This window comes from Pongo abelii, chromosome 22, assembly GCF_028885655.2.
Source record: "Pongo abelii isolate AG06213 chromosome 22, NHGRI_mPonAbe1-v2.0_pri, whole genome shotgun sequence".
In the NCBI taxonomy this organism is placed as follows: Eukaryota; Metazoa; Chordata; class Mammalia; order Primates; family Hominidae; genus Pongo; species Pongo abelii.
This window is the reverse complement of record NC_072007.2, coordinates 43,924,716-43,942,286: the sequence shown is the minus strand read 5'-3', so window position 1 is coordinate 43,942,286 and position 17,571 is coordinate 43,924,716. Positions and strand designations below refer to the sequence as shown.

Below are 17,571 nucleotides of genomic sequence, written 5' to 3'. Positions count from 1 at the left end.
TAAGGCGGAAGGATCACTTGAGCCCAGGAGGTCAAGGCTGCAGTGCGCCGTGATCTTGACACTGCACCCCAGTCTGGGTGACAGAGCAAGACTTGTCTCAAAAAAAAAAAAAAAAAAGAAATTAAGAAGGCAACCCCATTTATAATAGCTATAAAAAATAAAATGCCCAGGCATAAATTTAACCAAGGAGGTGAAATATCTCTATGATGAAAACTATAAATATTGATGGAAGAAATTGAAGAGAACAGTAATAAGTGGAAAGATAGTCTGTGTCCATTAAAATGGAAGAATTAATATTGTTAAAATGTCCATGCTACCCAAAGCCCTCTACAGACTCAATTCAATGCCTATCAAAATGCCAGTGGCATTATTCACAGAAATAGAAAAATAATCCTAAAAATCATATGGAACCACAAAAGACTCTGAATAGCCAAAGCCATCTTGACCAAAAGAATAAAGCTGGAGGCATTACACTACCTTACTTTGAAAAATATTTTTAAAAGAATTGCTGCAAAAGAGTTTTTAGTCCCTCAGGGTGGTAGTGTAAAAGGTATTAGGAAGACAGAACAAACTTAATAGTTTTACATGTTGCTAACGTAACCCAATGTATTCTGAATACCACAATAATGCAAGTTTCCAGAAAGTAGCCATGTTTCAGAAAAGACCTTATCTCGGCCAGGCGCCGTGGCTCACGCCTATAATCCCAGCACTTTGAAAGGCCAAGGCAGGCAGATCATGAGGTCAGGAGATCGAGACCATCCTGGCTAACACGGTGAAACCCTGTCTCTACTAAAAATACAAAAAATTAGCCAGGCATGGTGGCATGTGCCTGTAGTCCCAGCTACTCAGGAGGCTGAGGCAGGAGAATGGCATGAACCCGGGAGGCGGAGCTTGTAGTAAGCGGAGATCATGCCACTGCACTCCAGCCAGGGCAGGAGAGCGAGACTCAGTCTCAAAAAAAAAAAAAAAAAAAAAAAGGACCGTGTCTCATATGTGAAATGGAAGAGGTAGAAAAATATTATTTTCCATACACATTTCAGAAAGTGCCAAAGTTACCTGATTTACTGCGTTTTAAATGATCACTCATATTCATATTATCACCAAGTTTTTTATTACTTTAAGCATAGATAGTAGAATTTTCATATACAGTATTGGTGATTATTAGAAAGATTTGTGGCAAGCCAAAATCATTCTTCCGTAAATTTAGGGATTAAAAGTACGTGTTATATGTAAATCAGTATTTCATAATAATTATGAGAGTTTTGATCGTGAACACAATCCAGTTTTCTCTCGTCTGTCACTAACTCCTAAAACATTTAGGCCAGGCACAGTGGCACACGCCTGTAATCCCAGCACTTTGGGAGGCTGAGGCAGGAGGGTCACTTAAGCCCAGGAGTTCAAGACCAGCCTGGGCAAAAAAGTGAGACCCCTATTTCTACCAAAAAAATTAGCTGGGCATGGTGGTACCCACCTGTGTAGGTCAAGGCTACAGTGAGCCGTGTTCACACCACAGCACTCCAGCCTGGGTGATAGAGCAAGACCCTGTCTCAAAAAAACAAAAACTATTAGGCCAGGAGTCTGTGTTTCAGACAGCTTGGCTTCTATCATTGATCAGGATGAGGGTCAGGGGTTGATTGGCTCTTGGGAAGAAACATCTCCAGGTTCACAAAATCATGAGTAAAATTCACAAACTCACCAATATTATTGAACATCTTCATATTATCACCAAGTTTTGTCAAAACTGTGATTTAAAAAGATGTTCTCAGATTGTGTTCGTGACAAAGCACAGTAATCCCTTTGATACATCACAGGAGGGGCTATATAAGTGGCTATTCTTGGCCAGCTTTTCATCTAATTGTGGGCATATCGGGTAGAGGAGACTGATTTAATTATTAGTACCAGGTTCAGTTGTTTAGAGGAGGTGATATTATATTTAGTAATATAGGTGGATGACATTGAGTGTCTCAATTTGGACTATTTTTGCCTTTGAATTTCTTTTCTTTTTCTTTTATTTTCTTTTTCTTTTTTTTTTTTTTTTTTTTTTTTTTTTGAGACAGGGTCTCGCTCTGTCACCCAGGCTGGAGTACAGTGGCACAATATCAGCTCGATGAAACCTCCACCTCCTGGGTTCAAGCGGTTCTCCTGTCTCAGCCTCCCAAGTACCTGGGACTACAGGCATGCGCAACCATGCCCAGCTATTTTTTGTATTTTTAGTAGAGACCAGGTTTCACCATGTTGGCCAGGCTGGTCTCAAACTCCTGACCTTAAGTGATCCACTTACCTCAGCCTCCCAAAGTGCTGGGATGATAGGCGTGAGCCCCCATGCCTGGCCTTGCCTTTGAATATCTATCTAGAAGTGGAATCTGAGGGATAATTAGGTTCAATTGCATTGATATGTTGACCCCAGAATCCCATGGGGCATGATGAAATGCCCAAGGCACATGTTAAGGAAGAGTTGAATAAAGGACGCTAAAGAATTCCACTGGCTGGCCAGGCACAGTGGCTTACGCCTGCAATCCCAGCACTTTGGGAGGCCGAGGCAGGCAGATCACTTGAGGTCAGGAGTTCAAGACCAACGTGGCCAACATGGTGAAACCCCATCTTCTACTAAAAATACAAAAAACAAATTAGCCAGGCATAGTGGCTCATGCCTGTAATCCCAGCTACTCAGGAGGCTGAGGCAGGAGAATCACTTGAACTCGGGAGGCAGAGGTTGCAGTGAGCTGAGATTGCGCCACTGCACTCCAGCCTGGGTGACAGAGAGAAACTCTATCTCAAAAAAAATGAAAAAAGAATTTCACTGGCTGGGCACAGTGGCTCACACCTGTAATCCCAGCACTTTGGAAGGCCAAGACAGGAGGATCACTTTAGCCCAGGAGCTCAAGACCAACCTGGGCAACTCAGTGAGACACCATCTCTATTTTTTTTAATTATATTTTTAAAAAAGAATTTCACTTATAGCATTAAGAAAATTTAAGGGCTGAGCACTATGTCTTATGCTTTTAATCCCAGCACTTTGGGAGGCTGAAGCATGAGGATTGCTTGAGCCCAGGACTTAGAGACCAGCCTGGGCAACATAGCAATACCCCAGCCCTACAAAAAAATTAAAAATCAGCTGGGTGTGGTGGTCCATGCCTGTAACCCCCAGCTACTCAGAAGGCTGAGGCAGGAGGATCACTTAAGCCCTGGAGGTCGAGGCTGCAGTGAGCTGTGATTGCGCCACTGCATTCCAGCTTGGGAGACAGAGTGAGACCCTGTCTCAAAACAAAACCAACAAAAAAAGGAAATTCTAAAAATTAGTAAAGGCCTGCCGGGCGCGGTGGCTCACTCCTATAATCCCAGCATTTTGGGAGGCCGAGGCGGGTGGATCACAAGGTCAGGAGATCGAGACCATCCTGGCTAACACAGTGAAACCCCGTCTCTACTGAAAATACAAAAAATTAGCCGGGCATGGTGGCGAGTGCCTGTAGTTCCAGCTACTCTGGAGGCTGAGGCAGGAGAATGGCATGAACCCGCAAGGCGGAGCTTGCAGTGAGCCGAGATTGCGCCACTGCACTCCAGCCTGGGTGACAGAGCGAGACTCCATCTCAAAAAAAAAAAAAAAAAAAAAATTAGTAAAGGTTATATATTATGTGTATATGTGTTTAAGGATATCCCTGTAAATGTGAAGATCTGATGTTCTGAGATTATTTAGGTTGAAATAAAGGAGTACAGTATTTGCTGCTTTACTTTGTTATCCCAACTTTATTGTCTACATATATATCCATATTGTTATTTGAGTACTTTTAAAAATGTGTATCCAAAAGCTTTTTAAAAATTGTACCCCCAAATTTTCTTTATTTTTTTTATTATATACATTCTATAATTGCTTATAGTTGTTAAAATTAGCTGTGAGATTTAGGGTCTGTTTAATTTTGTTTAATTACATGTGAAAATTTTCACAGCATAAAGACATATTCTCACAGGAATGTGTAAAATAACGTATTGTTTTGTTATCATTTGGTTCTAGGAAAATCTTCCTGTTACAGAGGATAACTTTGTGAAACTTCAAGTTAAAGCTTGTGCTCTGAGCCAGATAAATACAAAGGTATTTGTTCTTTTATTATGGCGCAAAGTAAAATGAGAGTTCCTTAGTGTATTTAGTGTATAAATATAATGATAACTGACCTCTCAATGTGAAGAATTTATTATCATCTTCATTTTTATTAATTTTTTTATTTGAGACGGAGTTTCGCTCTTGTCGCCCAGGCTGGAGTGCAGTGGTGCGATCTCAGCTCACTGCAACCTCTGCCCCCTGGGTTCAAGCAATTCTCCTGTCTCAGACTCCCGAGTAGCTAGGATCACAGGAGCGCACCACCACACCCAGCTAATTTTTGTATGTTTTTTAGTAAAAATGGGTTTTGCTGTGTTGGCCAGGCTGGTCTCAAACTCCTGACCTCAGGGGATCCACCTGCCTCAGCCTCCCAAAGTGCTGGGATTCCAGGCATGAGCCACTGCGCCCAGCCTACCATCTTTAGAAGAATAGAACAGCTAGGGGAAAAAATTTAGTGTGCTTTTGTATATTTCTATATAAGGGACATTATTAGGCTGATTGAAGTTACGTATTTTATATGAAAATACAAATATTTTATAAGAAAATAGAAATAATGTAAATATTTTATAATATTTTATAAACTCTACATTGCAAAAAACTGAGAGTTTATAATTAACAAAGCCTATTATTAAGGAAGAAATAAATAATAAAATAGAAACTAGAAACCTAATCAGTTTATTAGCTACCAATTAGATATTTAACTAATATTATTAGTTATGGTTCATATTTCTCTTGTCATTTCTTTTTGTGTCGCTCTCTCATAAACATACATCTCTGCCTCACATTACCCTGCAGTAATCTTTCATTATTAACCATGAAATACATAGAATGTTTTCAGTGGTAAATAAACTGTGGTTAAATGTGCCATGATAAATTGAGCAGGTCCATTTACTCTGTTTTTTTGCTTGTTTTGTTTTATTTTTTAGGATTAATGCCATAGTTTACATGACCTGTAACTTATTGGATTATAATGTCACTATAATTTTTAGGAACCTAAAAGTCTTCTTTGATAAAGTCACACTTAGGAAATTACAGACCAGGATAGGCTTTCACTGGGCAACTCTGTAACATGAGCATGACTTGAGAAATGCATTAGTGGGATCCCCTGAAGTCTTTTCACAGGAGTACTAGTACTAGACCTTGTCTACAGACTTCTGTCTTCAGATGTTTTTATTAAAATGGAAAAATCCGTTAAAATCCAACTCTAAGAAATAATCTCCTTGTCTAACAGAAATAAGTAGTAAATTATGGTAAAATCAGTTGAATGAAATATTGCACATCTGTTAAGCATAATGGTTAGGAAAACTGTGTGGGTAATGTAAGAAAATGCTTATGGTAAGTGAAGGAGCCAGGATGCAATTGCTAAAACCATAGTTTTAACTCCATACAAATATGCATAAAAGAAATACTGTGGCCAGGCACAGTGGCTCACACCTGTAATCCCAGCACTTTGGGAGGCCGAGGCAGGTGGATCACGAAGTCAAGAGATCAAGACCATCCTGGCCAACATGGTGAAACCCCATCTCTACTAAAAATACAAAAATTAGCTGGGCATGGTGGCACGTGCCTGTAGTCCCAGCTACTCAGGAGGCTGAGGCAGGAGAATCGCTTGAACCTGGGAGGCGGAGGTTGCAGTGAGCCGAGATCACACCACTGCACTCCAGCCTGGGCGACAGAGCGAGACTCCATCTGAAAAAAGAAATGGAAAAGAAATACTGTAAAACACCCAGCACTTCTATAAGAATGTCATATGAACATCTTAAGAAAAGTATAATGTTCCACACTGAAAAAGAGACTTCTGACAATCGAGTGTACAATACAGGAGATCAGAAAATTGAAAAATAAATATAGAAGAGAATTATTTCAGTTTCTTTTTACTTACTGTTCCTAAAATATTATGGTATCTACAAATACGTTCAGCATCTGTAGCGTTAAGTGCCAGGAGCTTAAACCACAGGCTTAAACACAGTATACCCTGTTACTTCAAAAGACAAGTACTTATAGTTAATTTGGTCACAATCTAATAAAATACCAATCTCTTAAAAATTTAGCCTTAACCAAAAGAAACTCCAATCACCATGAATCTGAAATTATATGGCAGATTACCTGTTAATATCCATCACTACTTCTCACCCACTCCCTAACCCAAGGCTTTTGAGAACTCAGGTGATTTTAAAGGGTATAGGAGTGGAGAACCCTTTGTTCTCATTGGCCACACCCCCTTATTCAACAGTCTTCTCTCCAGACTACCCTCCCTTCACCTGAATAAGATGACTGATAGTGTTTAGCCAGCCGAGAAATGTTTTGGCCATAATTTCCCTTCATACCTGGCAGAGTAAAGAGGTTAAACAAAGGATGTTAATGGTAATTTGAATAATAATATTCATTCCTAAGTCCTGCAGATCAACTAATGGCTCAGTAAATTCTTGGTTTCCTACCCTTTAGAGAAACCTATTTTGTGAAGTTATTTGCTTTGTCTCAATTCCAAAACTTGAACCATATTTGCTCTTTCTGTGATTTGACTTTTACTCTCGCTTTCCTCATATATAATAGAGTCCAAGATTTCTTCTGACAATAGTATGTTAACTGCCTTTGTCATGATTTAGCTTCTGGCAGAAATGAAGATGAAAAAGGATTTATTTCCTGTTGGGAGAGAAATTGCTGGAATTGTATTAGATGGTAAGTATACAGATGTGAGTATATGTATTTATTTTCTAAGGTAAAAGAGATTAAATGTAGCTAATTGGTTTACTGGTACACAAAATTATATACAGCCTCAAATTTAAATTTAATTATATGAAAATGTCCTTTTATATTTATTTATTTATTTTTTTTTTTTTTTGAGAGACAACGTCTCTCTGTGTTGCCCAGCCTGATCATAGCTACAGCCTTAACTCCTGGGTTCAAGCGATCCTGCTGCCTCAGCTTCCTGAGTAGCTAAGTCTACAGCAAGCTTGTCCAACCAGCATGCAGCCCAGGACAGCTTTGAAGTCAGCCCAACACAAATTTGTGAATTTTCTTAAAACATTACGTGATTTTTTTGGCCAGGCACAGTGGCTCATGCCTGTAATCCCAGCACTTTGGGAGGCCAAGGCGGGCGGATCACGAGGTCAGGAGATCGAGACCATCCTGGCTAACACGGTGAAACCCCATCACTACTAAAAATACAAAAAATTAGCTGGGTGTAGTGGCATGCGCCTGTAGTCCCAGCTACTCGGGAGGCTGAGGCAGGAGAATGGCGTGAACCCGGGAGGCGGAGCTTGCAGTGAGCCGAGATGGCGCCACTGCACTCCAGCCTGGGTGACAAGTGCGAGACTCTGTCTCAAAAAAAAATTAATTAATTTGAAAAAAAATTACGTGATTTTTTTTTTTTTTTTTTTTTGGTTCATCAGCTATCACTTAGTGTTAGTGTATTGTATGTGTTGCTCAAGACAATTCTTTTTCTTCCAGTATGGCCCAGGGAAGCCAAAAGATTGGACACCCCTGGTCTACAGGTACACGACATTATGCCTGGCTTTGTCTAGCTTGTTTGTTTGTTTTTTTTTTTTTCAGAGTCTCACTGTATCTCCCAGGCTGGAGCACAGTGGTGTGATGTCTGCTCCACTGCAACCTCTGCCTCCCAGATTCAAGCAACTCTGCCTTAGCCTTCCAAGTAGCTGGGGCTACAGGCACTCATCACCACGCCTGGCAAATTTTTGTATTTTTTGGTAGAGACGGGGTTTCACTATGTTGGCCAGGCTGGTCTTGAACTCCTGACCTCAAGTGATCTGCCCACATCGGCCTCCCAAAGTGCTGGGATTACAGGCGTGAGCCACCATCCCTGGCCCTTTTTTTTTAATTGAAAAGAAAAATAGGACTTCATTGGTATTTTATAATTGAAGAGCTTATTACAGTGTGGTAAATATTTAGGGGTTATATATTTAAATCCACAAGCAATCATATATTGAATAGAATGACCAATATTGTCTTTTTATGATGAAATAATGATCTTAACATACAGAACAGTAAGCCTTATATCAGGCATTTGATATAATTTGTTTCTAAATAGGCCTATACTTAGTATTCACTAACAGGTGGTTCATGATTAACGTGTTTGCTTTTACCTCCTATGCGAATGAATAAATGTGTTAAGGTATGTTAGAGTATATTTGAGTTTTACCTGTGATTTTAACGTATAATAGATTTGATATATGTAATCTTCTGACATAGCTAAATGATAATTATGTTTCTTTTTTTCTCAGACTGTAGAAAAATAAATATAATAGCCAGATGATCATTCATTTTACATTTAATGAGCAATTGCTAACTGCTTAGGATATAAGTGAAACGAACTCCTTGCCCTTAAACGGTTCACTCTCTAGGCAAGAGACAAATACACACATGAGCAGATTATTATGTAAGCTCTGAAGAAAGCTGCTTAACCCGGCCAGAAGAAACAGGAAAGGCTTCTTGGAGTAAGATGTCCAAATCATAAGGGGGCAAGCAGGTTGAGAATCACACCCAGCAGGGAGGATATTATGAGCAAAGACAAGCAAGTGAAAGTGGGATGTGTATAAGAATTACAAAGAGTTTGGTATTGCTAGAGCAAGATAAAGTCCTAGGCAGGAGTCAAGGGTATGGTACTTGGTAGCAGAGAAACATTTTGTCAAGAAAATTCTCCTCCTGGGCTGGGCTTGGTGGCTCACACCTGTAATCCCAGCACTTTGGGAAGCAGAGGTGAGAGGATCGCTTGAGCCCAGGAGTTTGAGCCAACAGAGCAAGACCCTGTCTCAAAAGAAAAAAAAAAAAAGAAAAAAAATTCTCCTTCAAATATTGCAGAATAAAAGGTATTGCACAAAATACTTTCATGATGATGTGAACACTAATTTCTGCCTTCCAAAAATGAAGCAGGAGGATAGGCAAGGGCCAGACCTTTAGTTGAGCCTTAGATATCAGATTGTATTTTAGGGAGATTATTAGAGTAGGCATTTGAAGGAAGGGTGGATGTGAGGCAAACGAATCTAAAGGCAAGAGGACTGGTTGGGTTGTAGACCAAGAGGCAAGAAACAGCAAAGTCCATAACCTCAACAGTGGTGGCGGAGGTGGAGAAGAGGGATGGATTCAAGACATGTTGAGGAAATAAAGTCTGCAGGACCTAGTAACTGGGAAATTAAAAACAAATCAGAACCAGGAATGGCTTACAGAGTTCTGGTTCAGGCTTGAATTGGAACCAACATTTGATAAAGGAAGATGATCCAATTTGGAGGAATATTATGAGTTTAGATTTATACTTACTGAGTTCAAGGAACTTAAGTGACATCTCACTGGCAATATCTAGTAAGCAATTAAATGAGTTAAAGCTCAAGGATGAGAGATCTATGCTGGAAAGTATATATTTGAGAAATGCCAGCATGTAGGTTGTATTTGAAATAATAGAGTTGATGAGTTCTCCAAGGGAAAAAGGAGGAGAGATGTAAACAAAGAACCCTTTGGAATGCACTGTTTGAGGGTCAATTAAAAGAAGAGGAGTATGAAAGAAACCAAGAAAAAAAAGAGTCAGAATGACCTTAGGAGGACAGGGATCAGCAGTAGAAGAGAAAGATAAAAGTATAGTGAATCAGAAGCCAAAAGGATTGGGGGATGATGGCACAGGAGGGAGCCAAAGAAGAAGCAAATTCCAAAAGAAAGACTTGAAAGTGGAAATACCAGGCTTCGAATTACTTGCTAGTGACAACAAATGCACTCTGGGGCCATTTTGTTGACAGAGCCAGTCGAAGGGGCCATTTCCAGATTCAGGTTTCCGTCTTACTTCACGCCATTCTCTGCCTCAGCCTCCCAAATAGCTGGGACTACAGGCTCCCGCCACCATGCCCGGCTAATTTTTTGTATTTTTTAGTAGAGACGGGGTTTCACCGTGTTAGCCAGGATGGTCTTGATCTCCTGACCTCGTGATCCACCCGCCTCGGCCTCCCAAAATGCTGGGATTACAGGCGTGAGCCACCACGCCCGGCCATCATTTCTATAAAGTTCCAGAAAACTTCTTGGTACCAACCTGAATTTATTTCCCAAATCAAAATAATTTTAATGTCACTCTTCTTAAGGGAGGAGACCACCCCTCGTATTGTCTTATGCCCAATTTCTGCTTCCAAAGAAAGAAGAAGTAAAAACTAAAAGGCAGAAATGAAATCCACAGGCAGACAGCCCAGCGCCGCGCCCTGGGCCTGGTTAAAGATTGACCCCTGACCTAACCGGTTATGTTATCTGTAGATTCCAGACATTGTATGGAAAAGCATTGTGAAAATCCCTGTCCTGTTCTGTTCCGTTCTGATTACCAGTGCATGCAGCCCCCAATCACGTACCCCCTACTTGCACAATCGATCACTGCCCTCTCACATGGACCCCCTTAGAGTTGTAAGCCCTTAAAAGGGACAGGAATTGCTCACTTGGGGAGCTCAGTTTTTGGAGACGTGAGTCTTGCCAAAGCTCCCAGCCGAATAAATCCCTTCCTTCTTTAACTCAGTGTCTGAGGGGTTTTGTCTGCGGCTTGTCCTACTGCATTCTCAGAATTCCCTGTTGTATGAGATTCTGCAACAAAAATAAAGACAGATTGGGCTAGCCACAGGAGGAGTAGAAAACAATATAATTATCATAGAAGCTATAGAATAGATTATTTTCCTTTATTCCTTCTGCCTTAAAGTCAGCTAAATAGAGGCCAGGCACAGTGGTTTACACCTGTAATCCCAGCACTTTGGGAGGCCAAGGCGGGTGGATCACTTGAGGTCAGGAGTTCAAGACCAGCCTGGCCAAGATGGTGAAACCCTGTCTCTACTAAAAATACAAAATTAGCCAGGCATGATGGTGCACGCCAGTAGTCCCAGCTACTCGGGAGGCTGGGGCACAAGAATCACTTGAACCTGGGAGGTGGAGGTTGCAGTGAGCCAAGATTGCGCCACACACTCCAGCCTGGTTGACAAGAGCAGAACTCCGTCTCAAAAAAAAAAATAAAGTCAGCTAAATAGGCAAAGAGAGACATACTTCTCCTGGTATCAACAATCGCATGGCCCAAATATCTAGAGAATCCAGATTTGAAGTGCTGTATATCCTGTAGTCCTTATAGACCATCAAAATGTTATTGAAATTTTTGTCCTTTTTTCTAAGTTAAACAAAATCAGTCTTTTTACAAATCTACAGATTTTAAAAATGTATTTTAATAGTTAAGAATTATATTTAATAAACTTGTAATATTAACTATTAATTCTCTTCACTCTTTAGTTGGAAGCAAGGTATCATTCTTTCAACCAGATGATGAAGTAGTTGGTAAGTTATAGTTCATAGTCTTATTTCAAGTCATCTACTTTACTGTCATCTCTGTTTTTTCTATATAACTATTAATGTTCACTGTGACCTTGCTTCATATAGAAGTACTTTCCAGGCCGGGTGCGGGGGCTCACGTCTGTAATCCCAGCACATTGGGAGGCCGAGGTGGGCAAATCACCAGAGGTCGGGAGTTCGAGACCAGCCTGACCAACATGGAGAAACCCCCCGTCTCTACTAAAAATACAAAATTAGCCAGGCATGGTGGCACGTGCCTGTAATCCCAGCTACTCAGGAGGCTGAGGCAGGAAAATTGCTTGAACCCAGGAGGCAGAGGTTGTGGTGAGCCAAGATCACACCATTGCACTCCAGCCTGGGCAAGAAGAATGAAACTCCATCTCAAAAAAATAAATAAATAAATGAAAGAAATACTTTCCTGGTTTTTGGAATTTACTGTCAAATTTCTATTGATGATAAAAATTGGGACCTTGATTGCAATAGCAGAACATTTAAAACTTTTTAATATTTAGCTGTAGAACAGTTTTATAGATAAAAAGATAATCATAGTTGCTATAGTGCTTGGTGTAGCCTTTTTCTGGCAGATGCTTAGTCTGTGGCCAGACTGAAGTCTTTAGGGAGAAGGAAAGTTACAAGTCACATGCTTGAAGGCTGCTGACTCACTGGGCCATATAGAAGCTCCATGCACCATTTCAACTGAAATCATACAGAGCTTTTCTCTTATAACTCTTGTAAAACTAAAAATTGACTTGAAACATTTATTGTTTTTTAAAATCCACAGTATTTTTGCAATTTTGCAACCTGTATCCTAGACAGTCACACAAACATAGGCTATGACTTTTATAGTTGCAACCTGCATCCTAGACAGTCACACAAACATAGGGTATGACTTTTATAGTAGTCTTTGAAATTTCCATTTCTCTGTGGAAGACATAAAGTTAGAAAACATTTATATAACTTGTATTATATAGGGCCATATAATATATATTATGTGGTGGCTCACACCTGTAATCCTAGCACTTTGTGAGGCCAAGACAGGAAGATCACTTGAGCTCAGTAGTTCAAGACCAGCCTGGGCAACATTGCAAAAGCTCGACTCTACATAAAATACGAAAATTAGCCAGGCATGGTGGCACACACCTGTAGTCCCAGCTACTCGGGAGGCTGAGGTGGGAGATCGCCTGAGCCTGGAAGTTTGAGGATGCAGTGAGCCATGATCACACCACTGTGCTCCAGCCTGGTGACAGAGCGAGACCTTGTCCAAAACAAAAAGAAGGAGAAAGAAAAGAAAGAAAAAATATTTAGCCTTATAGCATTAAAATTATAGCATGCTTGAAATTCTTAAAGGATAGATTTGTAAGAAAGTTTTCATCAGCTTTTTATAGTATTGCCTTTGACTCAGGCCTTATCCTGGAGAATTGATTATTTCTTTCTTGTCTTTTTCTTCTGCTCAGGAAATCAGTGGCACTCTGTATTATTCAAGATTCTTTTTGTAAGAAACCAAAAATAAAATCAGACTAGCTTAGAAGAAAAATGGGATTTTATTAGAAACATACTCTGGCCGGGTGTGGTGGCTCACACCTGTAATCCCAGCACTTTGAGAGGCTGAGGTGGATGGATCACAAGGGCAGGAGTTCGAGACCAGCCTGGCCAACGTGGTGAAACTGCGTCTCTACTAATAATACAAAGATTAGCCGGGCATGGTGGTGCATGCCTGTAATCCCAGCTACTTGGGAGGCTGAAGCAGGAGAATCACTTGAACCCAGGAGGCGAAGGTTGCAGTGAGCCGAGATCGCGCCATTGCACTCCATCCAGCCTAGGCGACAGAGTGAGACTCTGTCTCAAAAAAAAAAAAAAAATAGAAACATACTGAGGTATGTTATGGAATCAAACTATAGGAAGGTAGCCATGCATCAAGGACAATTTTGTTTATTTGTTTGTTAGTTTGAGACAGAATCTTGCTCTTGTCGCCCAGGCTGGAGTGCAGTGGTGTAATCATGGCTCATTGCAGCCCTGAACTCCTGGACTCAAGCAATCCTCCTGCCTCAGCCTCCTCAATAGCTAGAACTACAGGTGCATACCATGATACCCAACTAATCTTTAAATTTTTCTTTTGTAGAAATGAGGTCTCACTATGTTGACCAGGCTGGTTTTGAACTCCTGGCCTCAAGCAATCCTCCTGCCTTGACCTCCCAAAGTGTTGGATTACAAGTGTGAACCACCATGCCCAACCCATCAGGGACAATTTTTTTTTTTTTTTTTGGCACGAAGTCTTGCACTGTAGCCTGGGCTGGAATGCAGTGGTGCAATCTCAGCTCACTACAACCTCCACCTCCCAGGTTCAAGCGATTCTCCTGCCTCAGCCTCCTGAGTAGCTGGGATTACAGGCATCTGCCACTATGCCCAGCTAATTTTTTATATTTTTAGTAGAGACGGTTTCTCCATGTTGGCCAGGCTGGTCTCAAACTCCTGACCTCATGATTCACCTGCCTCGGCCTCCCAAAGTGCTGGAATTACAGGCGTGAGCCATCACGCCCAGCCCATCAGGGAGAATTTTAACAAGGAGTCCAGATGCTCCCAAGACTCTGACTTCATTCTATAACATCAGCTATCATCTTAACTATCACTCAGAGGGGAAAGAAGAAAGAGATAGCAGGAGTGGCACAGTGCACTTCCCTTCCCATTTCTGAATTTTTTCTTGTCCACACTAGTAATTACTGGAACCTTCCTCAAAATTTCACTGAACAAAATTGTGATAATACTTACTGGCCTCTCATTAGGAATGAATTTTTGACTTATATCCCTTAAATTTCTTGTTTTGATTTTTAGGAATTTTGCCCCTGGACTCTGAAGACCCTGGACTTTGTGAAGTTGTTAGAGTACATGAGCATTACTTGGGTATGTAGCAATTCAGTACTTTGGAGTTCACATAAGTCTTACTTCATTGACATATGGTTTAATAACATTTTAATTTTTTTGAATCTACCATAAGTGTTGTACTTAATAAAGTATCATTAGCCAGTCATGTATGTAAAAAATGTTGGCTGCTCATGTGAATACTTCTAGCTTATAATTAGTATTCATCAAATTCATATTCAGACTAAACAATATATAGACCTTTAAGTTTTACTAACACTGCTTATGGTAAGATCTTTGAAAAGTGGTTTCTCTCTTGGCTCTTAAATTATATCCGTAATGAGAATTAAAAATTTTTTTTTACTCTTGGTGATTGACTGAAACAAAAAATGTATAAAATTTAGACAGTACATGTAGAGTTTGAGACAGGAATGAATCGAGAACACTCATCTCAAGCTGGGTGCAGTGGCTCACACCTGTAATCCCAGCACTTTGGGAGGCCTAGGTGGGTAGGTCACCTGAGGCCAGGAGTTTGAGACCAGCTAGGCCAACATAGCGAAAGCTGGTCTCTACTGAGAAGACAAAAAAATTAGCTGGGCGTGGTGACACGCGCCTGTAATTCCAGCTACTCAGGAGGCTGAGGCATGAGAATCGCTTGAACTCTGGAGGTGGAGCCGAGATTGCACCACTGCACTACAGCCTGGGTGACAGAGCGAGACTCTGTCTCAAAAAAGAAAATAAAAGGGCACTTATCTTTGGTTTCTATTGCAAACATCTTTTGACTAGTGTTGAGTTTAACTGAAATGTTCGTTTTTAATTTTCTTATGGTAATTTACTTTTTGAATATGTAAAGTACACATACACACACACACTTCATGAAACCATATTAAACAGTTGCTTCGTCTCCTAAGTAATCAGGGGAAAGCAATTAAAACCACTTAGAGATAACATTATGCCTCCACTAGACTGACAAAAGTTAAAAAGTCTGACCATCAGCCAGGCACAGTGGCTCACGCCTGTAATCCCAGCACTTTGGGAGGCTGAGGCGAGCAGATCATTTGAGGTCAGGAGTTTGAGACCAGCCTGGCCAACATGGTGAAACCCTGTCTCTACTAAAAATACAAAAAAATCTTAGCTGGGCTGTTGGTGCATGCCTGTAATCCCAGCTACTCGGGAGGCTGAGGCAGGAGAATCACTTGAACCCAGGAGGTGGAGGTTACAGGGAGCCGAGATAGCACCACTGCACTCCAGCCTGGGTGACAGAGTGAGACTTCGTCTCAAAAAAAAAAAAAAAAAATCTGACCATCCCAAAGGGTGGGAAGGATGTGGAATGATGGAACCTTTCATGCGCTGGAGTGTAAGTTGCTACAAATATGTTAGAAAATAACTTAGCATTATCTAATTAATGATGTATATATACCAGACCTAGTAATTCCACTCATGTAGCCTATGGAAATTTGACGTGCACTAGGAGACATACTGCATAAGAGTTGATAGCGTTATTTGTAATAGTGAAAGAAACTGGAAACAGCCCAAATGTCCATCACCAAGCAAATAGATAATTGAAAATATTCATAGAATGAATTTCTATTTAGCAGTGAAAATGAGTAAGAGCTAAACATATCAAAGTGGATGATTCTCACAAACAGTATTGAGTGAAAAAAGCAAGTTACAGAAGAATACAAACAGTCCCATACCATTTATTTATATACAGTTCAAAAATGTACAAAATTAAGCATATGTTATTTAAGGATATAGAGAAAAGGTAGAGGATGGAAAGTTGGGTGGAAGTTACCTGTGTGAGCAGGGGAGGAAGATGTGGTCAGTGGATACACCAGGACTCAGTGATACAGCCAGCATATATTTCGTATGCTGGGATTCATTATGTTCTTCATACCATATCCATAGTTGCAAATACCTTCTTTTATGTTCTTGAACTATTGAATTAAACCTTTTCCTAAGTTCTTTTCTTAAATAATGTGACCTCTAATCAGACCTTTTGGGGACAGGGGCCAATTTGGATTTGAGTCTTCCAAAAATAGTAATCTTAGTTGAGTCCATACAGTAACTTGAGCTAGGCTACCAAATCTTTGGCATTTCATTTCTAAAATTATAAATTTAAAGTAATTTTTATTTAAATTAATGTCATTCATTATATCTAAAATTTCCAATAATACTCTATTATTTTATTAAAAATTAATTTCCAAAAGACACTTTTTCAGAGATCTGAGGCCTGCACTTATTGGAATGTACATTAAGCCTAGATTAGGAGCCAGGTATGTGTCTTCCTTTGAAAGATAAAGACCTCTTTCAAATACCATGCAGTGAGAGTCTCTAATCCAGAGCTATCTTGAAATTGTGCAGTTTGAAAATTGAGGACTGCCACTGGCTCCTTTACAGGAAACTATCCTATTTTTGGCCCCAGAGTTTCCTTGAATGGTTGGCCTTATTGCCCTGTTCTTTCGAGAACGTTGTGAATATGGAGTCTTTTCATTAAGTAACCAAAACTAAATTGCTATAGAAGATAAATTATTAAAAACAACAACAATTGGCTGGGCGCGGTGGCTCATGCCTGTAATCCCAGCACTTTGGGAGGCCGAGGTGGGTGGATCGCCTGAGGTCAGGAGTCCGAGACCAGCCTGGCCAACATGGTGAAACCCCGTCTCTACCAAAAATATGAAAACCAGCCGGGCACGGTGGTGGGCGCCTGTAATCCCAGCTACTCGGGAGGCTGAGGCAGGAGAATTGCTTGAACTCAGGAGACGGAGGTTGCAGTGAGCCAACACAGTGCCACTGCACTCCAGCCTCAGCGACAGAGTAAGACTGTCTCAAAAAAAAACACACAACAACAACAACCAAACAAGGCCCATTCCTTTAGGCACTGATGAACACTGGAGAATTATGACATGGACCAGAAGGAGAAAAGCAAATTAGAGCATCCATTTTCTAGCTATAAAGTTTAAGCTAAGACAGGCAAACCACACAAATGGCCTTTTTCTTCTACCTTATTTATAAATCAGGAGGATGGATTAAAGTCCAGAAATCCATTAAAGTATATGGAGAAAAGAATTGCAGATACTCCTTGAGGAAGAAAACACAGCAAAATGTTTCTTTAAAAGAAGTATGACAGGCATGGTGGCTCATGCCTGTAATCCAGCACTTTGGGAGGCCAAGGCGGGTGGAACCCCTCAAGAGTTTGAGACCAGCCTGGCCAACGTGACAAAACCCCATCTCTACTAAAAATATAAAAAATTAGCCGGCTGTGGTGGCACATGCCTGTAGTCCGAGCTACTCGAGAGGATGAGGCACGA

At 40.6% G+C, this 17,571-nt stretch overlaps 1 protein-coding gene across 4 annotated transcripts in view; it reads left to right on the top strand.

The window, feature by feature from the left end:
* CRYZL1 (crystallin zeta like 1) overlaps positions 1-17,571 on the top strand; it is a 51,675-nt gene that overhangs the window by 13,335 nt on the left and 20,769 nt on the right. For all 4 annotated transcript variants that reach the window (XM_024239263.3, XM_024239265.3, XM_054542784.2 and 1 more), the window contains 4 exons: positions 4,010-4,087; positions 6,700-6,772; positions 11,345-11,389; positions 14,234-14,302. In XM_024239263.3, coding sequence (XP_024095031.1) covers positions 4,010-4,087; positions 6,700-6,772; positions 11,345-11,389; positions 14,234-14,302 — 265 coding nt within the window. The remainder of the gene's footprint in view (positions 1-4,009; positions 4,088-6,699; positions 6,773-11,344; positions 11,390-14,233; positions 14,303-17,571) is intronic.